Source organism: Ambystoma mexicanum, chromosome 4p (genome assembly GCF_040938575.1).
Source record: "Ambystoma mexicanum isolate Mex_15411 chromosome 4p, UKY_AmexF1_1, whole genome shotgun sequence".
NCBI lineage: Eukaryota > Metazoa > Chordata > Amphibia > Caudata > Ambystomatidae > Ambystoma > Ambystoma mexicanum.
Window position 1 is genome coordinate 710,214,043 of NC_090927.1, and position 17,508 is coordinate 710,231,550.

General features: G+C 46.3%; 1 protein-coding gene across 8 annotated transcripts in view; it reads left to right on the forward strand.

The window, feature by feature from the left end:
- MYO6 (myosin VI) overlaps positions 1 to 12,888 on the forward strand; it is a 1,279,197-nt gene extending 1,266,309 nt beyond the window's left edge. For 7 of the 8 annotated variants that reach the window (XM_069606276.1, XM_069606277.1, XM_069606279.1 and 4 more), the window contains one exon: positions 11,115 to 11,742. In XM_069606276.1, coding sequence (XP_069462377.1) covers positions 11,115 to 11,314 — 200 coding nt within the window. In that variant the 3' untranslated portion in view covers positions 11,315 to 11,742. Of the gene's footprint in view, positions 1 to 11,114 lie in introns of all 8 variants that reach the window. The other variant, XM_069606282.1, reaches the window with a different exon arrangement.
- The last annotated feature ends 4,620 nt before the right edge of the window (positions 12,889 to 17,508 follow it).

A 17,508-nucleotide genomic window follows, 5' to 3' on the forward strand; every position in this document is an offset into this window, starting at 1 on the left:
TTCAACGGAAAAACCTCATCAAAGTTGTTTTTTTTTTCTTTTGGGGGGTTCCCCCAAACTCTCCATCCTATTGTTTTTTTCTATTCCCGACCCCCCACCCCTTATATGCTTATATGCACCCCCTATATTTTTTGATGAGTTTTTTTCGTTGAAAATGTTTTGTAAAAAAACCCATTGAAAAAAGTCTGTGGATGAATGGACGTTGTACCGTTTCTGAGGTAGCTGAATTGAATCTTTACACAAGTCTATTTTCCAATTATTAGAAAGAAACACAAGTACTCCACTGATGCACTCCAAATTAAATATATTTGTGTCGATTAAATCATGTAATTCATTTTCATTGACAAGATTTTCTTCACCAAATTATACATTGGGTTTTCTCCACATCGTTTTTCATACCAAATTATTGCAATTGGTTATCATTGTCATTTGTTTCCACAACTTGACATCCCAATTGTATTTTGAATTCCAATTTTATTAGTGCCCCTCTACACGTGTTTCCCCATCTTTATCGGATGGTTCCTCATGAGGGATTTAATGCTGATGTTTGTTGTTAGACTGGTCAAAGATTGCAAGGATCTGATATTTTGAAATATCTTAGATTTTTAGTCAATTGGAAAATATCGATGCTGATTTCCTGATCATTAGTATCCCATTCCACTATGCCTACCAGGCCCCCGTCCTGAGGTGCAGGGTAGGCCTCAAGCTCCACCGCCAAGAGTCCTCGAGGTGGCCAGGCCCAGCGCGGCAAGCTCCACGACGCAGGCACGTGGCATGCAGCCCGACAAAATAGCTACTGTGCCAAATAAGATGGCCGCTCGTCCAATGCCACCACCTTTCACAGAGCAGGCGGGAGAACGAGTTCTGAGGTGGGACTGGTCTTCACCAGGTTCGTGACCTACAGCATATCCTTCAGCGTCGCAGGCCATATACACCCTGCAGACGGCAAGGCATTGTACACCCAGGCCTCAGCAGCCTCCGGGCCCTGCTATCCCGCTGGCGCCAACTAGTGCCCCAGCTGCCCATGTCAGACCCCACTGGGCCGGCACCTTTGCCTCCGGCACCCCAGGCTGTTCCATACCAGCCTCCGCAGCAGCCTCAGGTTCCGGTCAGCACAATTCAGCCCTCGGCACCCAGTACTCCTCCGACCGATCTGGAGCAGCAGGACACCCAGGCGGACACTGATGAGGAGGACGACCTCGACACTCCGTTGTCGGCCAAGGAATTGCATGAACGGCTCGCAGGCCTGGCCGAGTACTTGGGGCATCCACAACCTGAGGTCGAACAACCAGAGACAGGGGTCCTGGCCAAGGTTTTCACTCTGCACCCTGCAGCTATAACAGGGATTCCGGTGCAAAAGGATGTTGTAGTCTTGGGGAAAAAGGGATGGCTTAAACCATATTTGGCGCTGTCCACCAACAGGCGCCTTGACGCCAAGTATAGGCAATTGGAGGGGGATACCATCATACCTCAAAAGGAATTCAACTGGTATGAACCTAGCCAATGTTTAAGATCAGCTAAACAAGGGCTACTCAAATCCGGCCATACCAGAGTAAAAGCCAAAGTAACTACCTTTAGAAAGCAGCTGAAAACCATTACTCTTTTGGTAATTTGTTACATACTCATCGTTGGACTCATATTGAGTCCTTCTCTTCTCTGTTTTATGTAGTCCCGTGATCTCTTCACCCTTCGTGTTTTTGTCACGCCCTAATGCTTGCGAGCTGCGGCGCATTATAAATATATAAATAAAAAATAAATAAATAAATACACTCTTACTGTCGGCGCACCCTCAACCACACTCCTCAGTGATTGCTGCAGCCTCTATCTAATCAAAGCTGCAGTTTCCCTCGTTCCCTCGGCCACCTCATCCTCGGCTCTGCTAGGCAAGGAGGAGATGATCTTGGAGGTGTATGGAAAAGAGGTCTATTCCAACGCCGCGCTGCTCCTTCGTTAGTCTAATGCGGACGCCATGCTCACAGCACTTAACCAATGCTTTAGCTGGAAATAGCCGACTTCCTTCTGGAATTTCCAGTCTGGCACGCTTCAAGGTGGGGCTGGCAGAAGCAAAGATGGTGGCTCTAGACATCATGGAGTCCACAGTGGTGCATATAGACACCTCAGGCCATGCCATCTGCATCGCCACAGCTATGAGAAGGACTGCCTGGCTACAGGCTACCAAATTAAACCCGGACGTCCAGGAGCGCATATTGGACCTTCCTTTCAAGGGTAGCGACCGCTTTCATTCCACCACCAATGAGGAACTTGATAAGAAGAACAGTTCCCAGACTGCGAAATCTTTCTCTATCCTCATGAAGTTCACACCCAAGACATACAGCCAGGGGCGGGCCTATGGCGGGTTCCGGAACTTCCAGGAACGACGGTCCAGGCAGCCGTGCCGATCTTCAAGTCAACACCGCCGCAAACAGCACAAGGCAGGGAGTAAGGGCTTATTTTAGTCTCCCTCCTCAGCCCCAGCCTCAGAGGGAAAAAAGGCATGACATGCCGATCCGGGTCCACTTGTATCCAGTGGGGCGGTCAGCAGGCTTGCCCTTCACACACAGCACTGGCTCGCAAGGTTCTCTGGCCCCTGGATCCTGTCAGTAGTGTCCACGGGCTACTGCCTACCGGTCCCTCCCCTCCCCTGCCCTCCCTCCTCTCCTGCACTCCCACAGATTGGGACAACAACTCTTGTGAAACTACACAAATAATGGTGCACTGTGTTACTGAGATGTATCTGAGAAACTACAGCAATGCTATGCTATGGGACAAACAAACCATAAAAAGAGAAACAATGAGACACAATGAAACACAGAGAACCACAAAGAAACACACACATTGGTTCAATTCCAAACAAAATACGCTTTATTCATGCCTTGCATTGCATGATAAAATCACTGCAAATTACTACATAAGCAAGCAAATCAGCACTTCTCTAAACATAAGTGCAACTACCCCAGCACCTCCGGCTTCTCCTAGCAATGCTCTCAGACCAGCTGCGCCTAACCTACTGCATCTTCTAGTAATGCTCTGCCTAGCATTAGCAAATATCAAAACCCCTAAATAGAATTTCTCTGTCCCCACACAGCCAGCTCTCTGTGCTCCTAATGAGACAGCTCCCTTTGCCTAACAAAACAGCTCTTCTAATCAGAGTCCTTATTCATCCAAAAGACTCCCCTCTAATGTGAACGATCTCCTGCACCGCCTTTCACTGACCCACGAGAATGTAACTGCGAAGCCCCGACTGCAAAGACTGGGTGGGCAAGAGGGGGAGAGGGCCGATCTAAAAAGCATAGGCATGGTTTATACATTTCAGTGACACAAATGGCAATCTGGTCATTTGTATGTCTTCATGTCGCAGTACATACTTTTCCACTAGCAAAGCATTTCTCTCCTAGAGACAGTCTGTCTATCTGCATACATGGATATTAGTTCACTGTGACATTTACATAAGGACAGGACATGCATATAATGTTTTTTTTGCTCATAGCATGGAGATGGAGACGGCATATTTGCAAACCCCAAAACCAATTTTCCCCTACTCAGCTTTTCACCGAAAAGGCACATTCCCTCCTTCCTTCGTCTGCTCCTGCCAAGACAAGGCCATCTCTACTAGGCCAGAGAGCAGAGGCAGTTGTTATCATTCCATTCCTCACACTGTACATCAACGAATCTCTGCACACAGCGAAACCCGTTCAGTATGGACAAAGAGACAGAGCAGCTTTCTGTCTAGCTCCTAGAAGCACTCTAAAAGCACTATACTAATATGACCAGTATACATAATTACATATAAATGCATGGCTGTCAGCAAACATGGAACCATTATAGCTAAAGGAAAACCTATCCTGTAAAATGTGGCTTATTTCTAGTAGAATGCATAAATGAATACATGGTCAATGGATGATATAATGGATGAATTGCTCATATGATAACTACCACACCAAGCATAAAATGTGGATTTACACTCTATTGGCAGAAATTCGATCACTCGTTCAGAGTCAAGCAGTGGTCCCAGCCTCCCAGTGGGGCATGGGCTTCTACTCCAGAATTTTCGCCATACACAAGAAGAACCAGGTTGGCCTGAGAGTTGTGTTGGACCTGTCCACCCTGAACTTTTCCCTTCCACTTCAAAGGTTCAAGATGGTTATCCCAGTGCTTATTGCAAAGACACTGTGCAGGGGAGATTGGATGTGCTCCCTGGATCTGAAGGACACATACTTGCACGTCCCGATTTGGCAGCCTCATCGGTCCTTCCTGAGGTGCAGGATCATGGGCTTTCATTTCCAATACAAAGTTTTACCATTTGGTCTCTATTCAGCCCCCAGGGTCTTTACCAGACTTGTGAATGCAGTGGAAGCCCTTTTCAGGGCCCAGGGGCACCATATCTATCCTACCTAGACGACTGGCTCATCAGGGCGAGATCCCCAGAGGAGGTCCATCCCACCTCCTCCGCCCTCATGAATACTACACGAATTAGGATTCTCCATCAATCTGAAGAAGTCACAGCTGGAGCCGACAGAGTCTACCGTTCCTGAACCATATGGGATACGAGTTCCGAGAGAATATTTCCCTCGGAGGAAAAGATCAAAGCCATCACAGGGCCACAAGTCATTTTCTCAGCAGAGAGGTGACCTCAGCATGGTGGTACTAGCACCTCCTAGGTATCATGGCGGCATGCCTTCTGGCAGTGTCTTACACAAGGCTCAAAATGAGAAGATTACAGCTGCACTTTGCAGCCTCATGGAGTCGGGAGCGGGGTTCCTAGACGGTTCTAGTCAGAATTCCTCCTTTTCTCCACCAGGACCTTGTCTGGTGGAGCAGAGACTGCAACTTTAGGATAGGCAGACCATTCCGACATCACAGACTCCTGCTTGGAGGGCAGGGGAGCCACCCTGGACAACCACAGTGTCCACAGAGTTTGGTCTCTTTAGGAATATGCAGACCATATCAACTGGCTAGAGCTGAAGGCCATCTGGCTGGCTCTCAAGGCCTTCGTGCCTCATCAGTGGCAAGATGATCTTCATCCAAACGGACAACTCCACCAGCTTGTATTACATCAACAAGCAGGGTGGCACCAGCTCCCCTCCTCTATGCACCCTGTCAGTCAACATTTGGGAATGGGCTCTGGCGAACAACATGCACTTGATGGCGATCCACCTCCTGGGGGAGTCAAAACTGGAGGCGGACAGGCTCAGCAGGTTGGGTGCAGACAATTATGAATGGCAACTGAACCATCAGGTCCTTCGGGGGATCTTCGACAGATGGGGTCATCCACAGGTGGATCTCTTTGCCACCTGGTACAACAGGAAGGACCCCCAGTTTGGATCCTGCAGGGACATTGTCTAGGCTCTCTGAGCGATGCGTTACAGATACAGTGGAACGGCATGTACATATGCCTTCCCTACCGCTCCCCTGGTACAAAGTGTGATCTGCAAGATAAGGGAGTCCCGGCACCTCAGTATCATTCTCGTAGCTCAGTCGTGGCCGGCAAGGCCATGGTTCTCAGAGCTGCTCAGCCTTTCGGACTAACCTCTGATTCACCTTGCACTGGGCCCAGCTCATCTACTTTCGCAGCAGAGGGTCACGTTCATCCACCCCGCCCCGCAGAAGTTAGCCCTTGCAGCGTGGTTCCTGAACAGGTCACATTAAAGCATCTGCGTCTCTCGAAGGCTAACCTAGGCATCATTCAGGGTGGTAGGAGTGATGCGACTACCAGCCAGTACAAAGGCAAGTGGACTATGTTTTGTCACTGGGCGGAGTCTAAGGAGGTCGATCCTCTTACTTGCAAATTGGATGATGTGCTATCCTTCTCCGCACACCTCCCACACTCGGGGGTGCAAATAGACACATGCCGTACCTATCTGGTGGCCATCAGAGCCTACTGGAACTCTCAGGAGGATGTTTTCTCATCCTCCAACCTGGTGGTTAAAAGACATCTGGCGGGACTCTCCAGGCTGTACCTGCCTATCAAGAAGCTACACCCCGTGTGGGACCTCAACATAGTGTTGGGCGCATTGGCGCATAAACCCTTTGAGCCAATGGGTCTTACGTCTGCACGCCGGGTCAGCGAAATTCGAGCTCTGGTGGCTTCGGAGTCCTCACACTATCTTTCATAGGGACAAGGTGGTCCTCAGAATGCATCCTGCACTCTTGCCCAAAGTAGTCCCTTCGTTCCACCTAAATGAGGAGATAGTGCTACCTACTTTCTTCGCAGACCCAAAGGACGATGCTCAGAGGGAACTGCACTGTCTAGATGTTAGGCGCGCTCTAAGGTTCTACCTGGACAGAACCAAGAGCTTCTGCAAATCTGAGGCTCTCAGTGGGGCAAAGCCAGGATATCGGGCTTCCAAAGCCTCTATAGCAAGATGGATGGTGTCGGCCATTAAGAAGACTTATGAGGGGCAGCACAGACCACTTCCGGCAAATACGCTTGCCCACGCTATCAGAGCCAAGGCCACGGGTGTCGCGTTCCATAGGCACGTTCTGTGGCAGTTCATCAGCAGGGCAGCCACGTTGGGCCAATCTTTCAGCCTTCTGCAAGCACTACTGTTTGGATGCTGGCTTCAGGTCAGACATGGCATTCGGGCAGGCGGTATTAAGGAACTTGTTTTCTTAAGGAGGGGTCACCTCTCCACCCTGGGGCTACATTCAGTTTTAATTGCCCATACAGTATGGAGGAAAGGGGACGGGACGTAGGAGTAATTATAAATTACTCACCATAGTGTCTAACGTACTCCGAGTCCTTAGTCCCCTTTCCTCCCTACGTCCCACCATCCACCCCCTCATACGTCCCACCACCCCCCCCCCTAATAAAACTGGTGTCATTAGGCATTGGTAATATTGCAGATGCGTCAATGGGGACTGAGGAGTGGCGCCGGTGGGCGGCGTGAGGGGAGCATTAATGTACAGAAACTTATAATTTCTGTACACAGATGTAACTGGGATATTAATCAAAGAAAAGAAAATGCATTCAACGTGTCCCTGTAGCATCCCACTGAAGGTGGCTTGTGCTAGACTAAAAATAAAAGTTAAAATCAAAGGGAGATACATTCACTGCACTAGTAGCCATATGGACAGAACTGTGCACCTTTAACACAATGAAAGAAGGTGAGCTAGTCAAAAGTGCCGCAGTGACTCCAAAAATGTGTTGCAATCCAGACAGAAAGCAAATATAGTGGGGGTTACCATTGAAGACAGTGGCGGGAAGTTGCAAAAGGAAAACGTTTCCTAACAGCATGTTTCTTCCTACCCCCTCAACTTCATAAGAGTTTTCCCTTATCTGGTCCTGCCCTCCCGTGTGGTCTCTCGTCTGGACTATTCTAACAGAGCCTATTTGGTGGCACCCAAGTTCCTGATTCATATGCCCCAAAGGCTGCAAAATCTGGTGACCCACTTAATTCAAAACATAAGACTGACCACTTTACCCCAGCACTAGAATTCATGCATTGTCCAGATGGACCTTCATAGTAAAGTGCATGGATCATCAGGGAGAGAATACTTCTTGATATGCCAATTAGGATTCTGCCTCCCGGAGGGAACAGAATGGCTGTGATCCCTCATTTTTTAAATGGGCTTGAATGGGAGGCTGGCCCTTTTCATACCCTGCTCCCCTTGCTCTGGAACCCTATACTACAGTTTCTCTGGAGCATCAACTGCCATCTTTCTTTCAGGAAGGCCATGAAGACATGTTCTCCTCCCTCCCATAAACTGTTCTTCTCATCCCTGTGATTAGTTTACTTTACATATGCTATTAACATAACATGTGATCTATGATCAAGAAAGCTTTCCTTGATGTTGCGTCTCTTCAAGTGGAATATCCACTAACTGTTCATTCCATTCGCATAATTAGTGTAAATAAGTATAAAAAAGCTTTATCATTAGACAAGCTTTATGAAACCGAATTGTCAATTTATAATGTGGGGACAGAAAAAAGTCCAATATATTATGGACTACTCAGTCCTTCTTCAGGGACATCATCGGTCTCCATAACATACTTTTGTAGACAGGTTACAGGGTTCCATGCACAAAAATCTCGCCATGGAAAAATATCGCCGAAAAATTGCCGTTTTTTGTGGCGACATTATTGCATGGAACATGCGGGGGACACCCCCGCAACCCCCAAACTTTTTTTTTCTTTTTTTTTTGCCCCTGTCCCCATATATATGGTCACCCATATAATATCGCCACAACCTCTTCCTGGCGATATTATTTACGCCGACCATATATATGGGGATAATATTACCTGATACCGGTTACAGTAAGATAGGATGAGAGGCAATGAATTCATATGTAGTTAGTAGTCAAATATCTAATGATAATGCCTCTGGAATGTTCATTAGTGCAGATGTTTCACATCTTATGCGTTCGGTTTGGGTTTTGACTCTAGTAAATTACAGTCAGGTTTTCAAAATCTTCAAAAAGCTATGCAAATACATGTCACAGAAATCAATTGTATGTAAATGTTTGTCGTACAAATTATCATCCGGGGGAGTGATTGGCCAATTTGTGGGCCGTGCAAGCAGGTATGGCTCGGAAAACCCATTATGGCATGAAAATGAACCAATTAGGGGTTCTAAATCGTGTGGGCTCTCCTGAACTGTCAGCTTGGCGCTCCCAAGATGAGAGGGAGTGTCGTGCAGACAGCCCCACCACAGGCAGTACTCTAAGCCTGGATCAACATATCAGGAGCACTCTGCTGACAGAGCTGCTGCAGGCAGAGCTCTCAGCGTGGCGCTCCATCTCATCACGGGAAGTGATGTTCTGACAGCCCCGCCATGGGCAGCACTCTCAGGGTGGCACTCCCTCATCATGGGGACCGCCATGTTGAGAGACCCACGTCTTGTTCGTGCCACACCTGACAGATGTGGCCGGCGCAAAGTCAATCCTCGGCCCCTCACCCCTCCTCCTTACCTTCAGGGGGTGGGGAGCAAGGCCGCCTTTCCGAATCTTCCGACAGGCTGCACGGGCAGACGCAACCCAGCTTGTCCACCCCTGTCATTCATTCAGCTTGGCCTCACTGGCTTCATTCCTAACCCTGTCCATCCCTCCTCATCACGCTGCATGTGGTTGCTGGGGACTAACAATGGGCTTGCATACCTTGTTCAACACACTCAGGCCTTTAACTCAGTCTACAAGGTCTATAACTCCTGGTATGGCCCTCGGGCTAGGTCTATAATATGGCTTTCGCCCCCGCTGTGGTGCCAGCCCGATCCCAGCCTTTAAGGCCATGTCAAAGTGAAAGCTATTCGCACCCCAGGGTTTATCCATGGTGCGAATATTTTCTTTTTCCCCTCTGGATATTGGCTGCACAAGCGACACCAATATCCCAAGGGGGTAGGAGGATGAGGGCCGCCGCCATAGGGAAAATTGACTTTCCATTTGCTGGGAGACCGTAGGAGTGCCGGGACCGCAGCACAAATCTCAAGTCCAGCACATAAGTGGGGGGGTGGGGAGGTGGAGAAGGGGTTTGGTTTGTTTTGGGGGTGGATTGGACGGCAACAGTGAGAGGCTCCCTGTTGCTTCCCTACATTATAAAAACTTTTTTTTAAATGACACCTCCTGGGGAATGCTCATTTCATTGCCGATATTGTGAAACCCTTACTGGGTTTTCGTATTAAGTGAATCCATGATCCCAGGCACATTATCAATCTTTGTAAAAACTGAACTTGGCTATCCATCTGGACAGTATATCAGTGTCGTTTTTCTGAATGCTTAATGCCAGTATTTTTCTTTAGCACGTGACCAGTGCTACAGAGGCATTGATCATGTTGCCCTTAATAGAATCGTCTGTTGCAATGAAAATAGTCACTCATTCCATTGTTACACGTTTTAGACCCTTTTAAACACTTATATAATGGAAACCTTTCATAGACCACTCTACTACATTTAAATGAATGTGGTGTTTTTTGTATATATGGGCAGGGCTGGACTGGGAACTAAAAGAGGCCCTGGAAATAATTACTGGGGACCAAAAGAGGCCCTGGAAATAAAGTTCAAAGTGGCCCCATTAGACACATTTTCAGCAAGCCCAATGCTTTTCCTATGAGAACATTTGGAAATACCACAAGAAAAGAGGCCCAGGGTGCAGAGGCCCACCGGGAAATCTCCAGAGTTCCCTATAGGCCTGTCCACCCCTGTATATGGGTTCGATAACAGTCCGGTTTTACCGACCTCATCTTCGGTAGGCATCGAGTAATGAAAAGCATTACCGCTGTTAAATAGAAATGATACCAAAGCCAGCAGGAACATAGTACAAAAACAGTCATCACTAAAGTCGAAGTCAGGATGTTCAGAAATGTGCCAGGCACTAATGTCCTTGCTTAGACATGTGGCGAAGAGCCGCATCCCCTAATGAACATTCTTAGTGTTGATGGCCTGCCTAAATTCGCCTTCATGTAGCGTATGCATGGTGGCGATAAGGCGCATGGATAGATAGATGTCTGCTTTTCCTCCATGTCGCAAGTCATTTTCCTGCACTCTCGGTGCGGATGGCTGCCATGTAAGATTGGATATAGTGTCTGGAATGAGAGAGCATGATGATATCCATCATCTTCTCTGCACTTAAGAAGTATTAAGCTGCCATTCAACCCAAGGTTTCCCCAGCAACCGATGCCCGAAGTGTCCTGTGAAAGAGAACGCCTTCTGGTTCAGCGTGCCACTGGGTACAGTGAAAGGCATGTGTTATGCACACACACAGCGACACATAAAACCTCCATTTTGGGAGATTAGTGATCAACCCGATCTTCTTGGAGACACTTTTTCCTGCAATGACTGGGACACAAGTGAGTTCGATAGCCTTGACGAAGTAGTGCAAATAGTTTTGAACATAGAGGATGGGCAAAGGATCATTTATTATTAAGATGTGGGACTGAATTACACATGCATGTTTAATGGTGAATTATTGATATTGTTTTTCATTGTATTGTTGGAGAATTGTTTTATCATACGAGAAATTATTATATTAAGTAATTAAATGTGAGAGGTTGTGTGTAAACCCAAATTCATAGAGAGAGAGAGAGAGATGAGCAGTGTCGTGCCCGAAGGTGCTTGCGAATTTATTCTGGCATACTATGGTATGAACTTCTGACACAGCGTGCCTCTGTTTTCCTAATTTCCAGGAAAGGACGATATGGAGATGTGCGAGTTAAGCCTCGAAGAGACGGGCCTCACTCGGAAGAGGGGAGCAGAAATTTTACCGCGACAGTTTGAAGAGATTTGGGAGCGCTGCGGCGGGATCCAGTACCTCCGGAATGCGATCGAGAGCAAGCAAGCCCGGCCGACGCACGCGACGGCCATGCTGCAGAATCTCCTGAAATAGCTGCCCGGAAGCGAACGTCCTCTTTGCACACTCGCCCGGGGGAGGCGGGAGCCCTTGCCGAGAAATAAAGGGAAACGCGCCTCTTTGTGAATTCACCCTAACATTCCCTAATCACGTTAGAGATGTTTTAATATAAAGTGAACAGATTTTATTAATGGTGGGAATGGATAATTTGTACTTCGTGATGTTTCGTTTGTGTAGTGAGCAGTGACAGACGCTGCGTTTTATTTATATCTTGCAACTGGAATAATCGTGAGGCCTTAGCTGCATCTTCTTGCCCGGAGAAGTGGAGGCACCCCTTTATGTGCTCAAAGATGTGTTCTGTCCTGAAACAAAGGCTGCTCGCCCATCTTTATTTCCTAACTTCACCCCAAACGTATTAGGAGCAATACTGAATGAAAAATACACTCTTTATTTTGTGTCCACGTTTGAGTGAAATAATTGTTATTAAATGTCATGGTCATAACTGTTTGGGGGACAAGGGCGAGTGCACTGTGTATTTCTGATATCGTTTGACCTGTAATTTGAGGCCAGATTACACAGGACTGATGAAAACGAACACATGGATGTCTAAATACACAACGCACCAAGAAACAATGAACCGATACATTCCTAAACATGGCACTGTAACTGGAACACTACCTTGAAGCGTACTGTACGTCAGCATTCTGTAGCCTTGACTTTAAGCATTCCTGAACTTTGACTGGCCAGTTTTAATCGGATTGTTTTGTTGTGTCGGTGTTTCTGTGTTGCGCTCCAGCATCGTTCTGCCACAGGCACTAAAGTGCAGATATCCAATAAAACAGCGACACCTCGTTTTAAAGGCAAGCACTTGTTCAGCTGCTTCCACCCGTTCTGCGACCTTGCACTGTAATTGCACTCCTCCGGCTGCAGCAGCCTTTCTGTCCTGTATTCTGAAAAGGGCAAGCCTCCCGGAAACGATGTGCCCGGAATCTGATGGGAGCAGCTACAGCTAGGCCAAGGCGACCAAGTTCAACACACTGCTTTACATAGATGATTGGAAGTGCTGTACAACATCGAACTGACATGCAACCATCTGTGCAATGTTTGCAGGGATGTGATATCCCTGCATGACTCCCCTCGCCCTTTATTTACCATACATGTATATCTGGCTAAGTGGAACTTTTTAACTCTAAACAAAACATCTCTTCTGCCTTAAAAGTACACTGTGTACACCCATGTACTTGTCTAAGGGCAAGATAGCAACTGCACTACACTTTTTATGAATTTGATTATCGGTTAGTTTATATGCAATACTTCAGTGCATCCCGTAATGTGTCCCGGTGTTCTAGGATGTGTGTTAATACAGAGATTATTTATTTATGATTAAACCACACAGGGGAGTGTTGTCTTTGAATATGTGCAAATGCTCTTTTTATGTCCTGTAAATTGAAGGGTTGCTGTGTAAAATCGTTGTCCTTATAAGTGTTCAGGGATCACCCCTTCTGTGCAGCTGCCCATCTTCCCTATTTGCATTGGTTTTTAAAGGCTATTTTTCAAATGTCATAAAGATGTACTGAAAATAAAATAAAAACTACTGGTACATGCTGGTATATCTGTGTTTGTAGTGAACGTTTTTTAATCACTCCTATAATAACCTTCCAGTCTTGTTGGTTAACAATACAACAGGCGAAGTTCAACCAATGCTGTGTTCCTACCCTTTCAACTTGTCTCTTGGTGAGCACTCGCAAAGTAAAAAAATACCCCTGAAGGGCTTGAGTGATAGCCCCAAACAGATCTAAAGTGCCTTGTGTGTTGTGCGTATGAGTCAGTTGTACACATGCATCAGATAGTATGTATGTGTGTATGTAGTTTTCTTAAAGCACAGCGGTCAGACCAGGGTATTCTGGCGCAGGTGGGATGCAGGTAGTATACAGTTAAAACACAGAGAGGAATCTTAAGGGCTGCCAAAAAGATAGGTTTTCAGGTGTTTGCGGAAAGGCATTAGGTTATTTCTTTTTGGAGAGTTAGTGGAAACAAGTTCCATAGTTTGGCTGCTGGTACCGAAAATGAATGTCCACCTTGATTTTCTTTTCTGTACGGTGGCACAGTTAGTAATCTTTTGTTTCTTGATCTCAAAAATCGATTGGAAATATACCATATAAAGCTGGTTGACCGGGGAGTTTCAATGGGTGTGCTCAGACTTTTGAACACAATACATACGTTTTTGAAGACAATTCTTTTTTTTAACATTTTTTTTATTGGCAGCCAGTGCAGTGTACATATTGCCGGGCATACCTGATAAAATATCTTGAGCTTCAACAAAGTTCTAGCTGGCGTGTTATGAATTCAGTGTAATCTAGTCATCATGATTGTTGGTAGCGCCCGGTAGATACTACTGTTGTAGTCCATTATAGGGGAAATAAAAGAGCTCATTACTATTACTTGGTGTGGGCAGGTTACGTGTGGCAGCAGGTGTCTAATTCTTCTAATGAGTAAACAATTGTTTTTGTGACTGTTGCTATAGGTTTAAGGATATTTCGTCATCAAAGTGTTTACCAACGTGTTTAACTTTAAGTTCTGGACATTGACCAAAACTATTTGGCCATTAAGAGGGACTCCAATGTGCTTCATTGTGTTACAATACGTGAATGTTTCAGAGCAATAAACTGCACACAATTCTGATCCTGCTAACTGACCACCATATCCCATGCCATCCCTACATGCATCCCAGGAAGAGTGTTTTTTTACATGCATGAGTACAGGTATTTCTAATGGATTCCTTCCTCCCATGGATTCCTCATCTCTGATATCTATATCTCCAGCGCAGCTGCTCTTTGAAACCTTTCCACCACCAGGGAGGTCCAGCGTGGCTCCGCATCAGCCCCACTCAAAAACTCTGTTCCCTATTCTGGATCTGATGTCTTGACCAATATATATTGATACCCTGGGTCCCATGACCTCATTTTCTTTCGGCGCACTCTGCTCGCATCAGGATCACTGCTTTGTCATCAAAGTTTCTTTTTGCGCCATGCTGTATCCCACACAGGCTGTGGGGTTCAAACTTCGCAAACTGCGGGTGGCGGATTTCTGTCTGTGACCCCCACATCAGATGTCTTTACTGTTTGGTAGAGGAACACCACCCCCAGGACTGCGCGTCGTGTCAGTCCATGCATCCGAAGGCCATCCCAAAGCATGATGATAGCGATTAACCACAAGGGAAAATAAATCAGAGGGTCCTGTTTTAGGTCCCTCAGTGTTGAACGGAAGACAGCAGACCAATCCCCAGTCCAGGAGGAGGAGGAGAAGAAACAGCACCGCAAGAGGTCCCGCTCACCAGCATCTCCTCTTGGGAGCACTCTTCTTTCATGAAGAGAGGTCACTCCCAGTCCACCACCCTAGAGGAATGGGGGACATTTAGACTTAAGATGCTAGATATCTTTTCCAATGCCCAGGTGTTGAAAGCGTTGCACCAGCAGTGCCATCAAGGCCAACCATTCTGGACGAGCTAGCAGGGACCCTATGCTGAACTTCGATGGCATTCCTGCAGGCTTGGGCCTCGGTTCCCTCAGGTTAAGAACCCTCATGGCGCTGAGCCACTCTGCCTCCGATGTCAAGCAACCATCACCGGCTCCTTCCTCTGCAGCACCAATTGGACCCCCAAAGACTCAAGGGTACTGTGAGGGGTCAGAAATGTGAGGCGGACAAGTAGATAGTTTTTCACAAGTAGCCATTTTATTACATAGTAAGTGTTTGATAACACCTCGCTTTCCCTAACCTAAAAAGGATTTCCCTTCGAATTAAGTTAAGAGCAAAGGAAAACACTCTACAAAAAGCTATCTGTCCCTCACACTTATACATACAACAAAATCATACAGGTATCATATGCCTGTTCAAGCTCAACAATACATTTTATAACCATGTGTCCTTGTAACCAGGGTCAGAACCCCTTCCCCAGGATTAATGTAGGATTTTCCTTTCAATTAAGAAAGTTCTTTTCATAAACCAAGTTCTATTTCAAAGGCAACACAAAGTTCCTTTGACTCCATGAGTCTTCCACTTGACACTTGGGTAGCCTTATTGCTAAACACATATTGCCCTCTGCTTGGTGTGCAGCTTACGATCTCTGTCCAAAGTTTTCACCAAACCAAAAAGACTCTGTCTTCATACTTCTAATTAGTGTTCAACACAACCTCTTCTCTTTGAAGAACAACCACTTTCACATTTCTTCTTGATAAACAGTAATGTTTTGTCAGGATGGTTTTATCACAGTTCATCAAAACACATTAGTGGACTTGGCACTTTCTTTCCACCACAACCTTCCAACACAATGCAATACTTCAATATCTTCTTCCTGGTCCACTAACCTGCCAGGATTAACCTCTAAATAGCCTTTTCCTGGTACACTCGCCCACTGAGATAAAACCTCTACCACTACTACAAGTACTATGTGGTGAGGCTTGCTTCAAACTTTAGAAAGGTCTTTGACTTTCAATAAGATTGACAACTTCTTTCATAAGGATGCAATACACATTGATGTTGTTGTTCCACTGCTTTGTCTACCACATGCAATGCAGCTTATCTCCCTCTCCCCCTTCATGATTTCTACAATGAGGGATTCTCTACTGCCCCCACACCAGCTAACTGATGGCAATCTCTCTTGTTCAAGTTTCTCTATTTAAGAAAACTGTTTCCCCTTTTATTTTTAATTGTCCTTCTTTGGTTTGGACCATGCTTTGTTCAGATATTGCTCCTTCTTTACTTCGGCAATCATGGTAACAATCGTCCTCTTCTTGCTTTATCTCAATATGAGTATCATGTCAAAAATGCTTCATTTCATTAGTTCGGCATTCAAAATGGTTGTGGGCAGCCATCGGTCTGATACGGAGTGTCCCGTGGTCACCTAATGAAGGCCAATTCACCGGTCTTTCCCTGTGTGTCTGTTCGACCCACTGTTGCTGCAACATCTTCTTTTGGTGGGTCCTGGGCGTCTGACAGCTCTGGTCACACTCCCACGGCCCACGCCACTCTGACTCCTCACACACTCCGGTGAATGCCAATCACTGCAGCAGGACACCAGACTAGGAGAGCCTCGTTCTCCTATGGGACAGCAAGTAACAGCATTGCTTTCCGCTGTGCGTCCTCTGCACTTGAAAGTCCTCCATCCCGCTACAAATACAGCAGCGGCCCCAGTGTTGTCTTCTTTCAACTCTTGCTGCTCCCGCTGCTGCGATTTACTTCTTATAATGGCCTGCACCTGAAGGGGCTTTAAATATTTAAAAGTCATGCTCAGGTGTGGGTCATTAGAAACGCTACACTGCATACTACAGCTCTGCACATCAGAGCTCCTCGTCCCAGTACCCAGAGCATTATGGAACTTGAAGTCCCCAATGTTCTTGTTTCTTTTTATATCAACAGCTCCAATTTTTCAATCGGCCATTAAGACAGTGGGATCATTAGGAACATTGGTTAGGGAATTCTCCCAATTCTCCTGACTTAGGTCCCCTCCCATGTGATCCTCCTGCAGAACACCACCCCCATAGTCAGGATCAGGAAGTGTCTGCTTTTCCCTGGCCACATGAGAAGGGTCCCATGCCATTGTCTTTGGGATGATCACTTCTGGTTCATTACATACCCTTCCCCTAATGTCACAGGTTTTTGCATCCTCTATTGGGAATCATGAAAGGAAATTGGCATTATCCTGTTCTTTTCCTTTATGATGTTCAACCAAAAAAAAAGCAGTAGGGCTGTAAATCCAAAAACCACCGCATAGCACTGGCATTGGTATCTTTTCTTAGACTCAACCACTTAAGGGGAACATGATCGGTAACCAGGCAAAATGTCCTAACTGTCAGATAGTATTTTAAATAAGTTATAGCCCATTTAATGGCTAGGGCTTCAAGTTCCAGAGTGGCATAATTCTTTTCTCAGGGAAATCGCTTCCTGCTAATGTAGAGAATGGAATGTTCTATAGCATCCTGTACGTTTGACAATGCAGCCCCATGACCAGTATGTAATGCATCTGTTTGTAGGGTAAAGGGTGTATTGAAGTCTGCCACCTTTGAGACAGTTCACTATATAAGATATGTTTTCATTTATCAAAACATACTTGATCTTCAGGGTGTTTAAGTTTTTGAGGTTTTGCATTTCAAAGATTGTCTGTGAGAAGGGAGGTGATGGAAGCAAAGTTTGGGATGAATCGTCAGTATTAACCCACTACGCCCAAAAAGGCC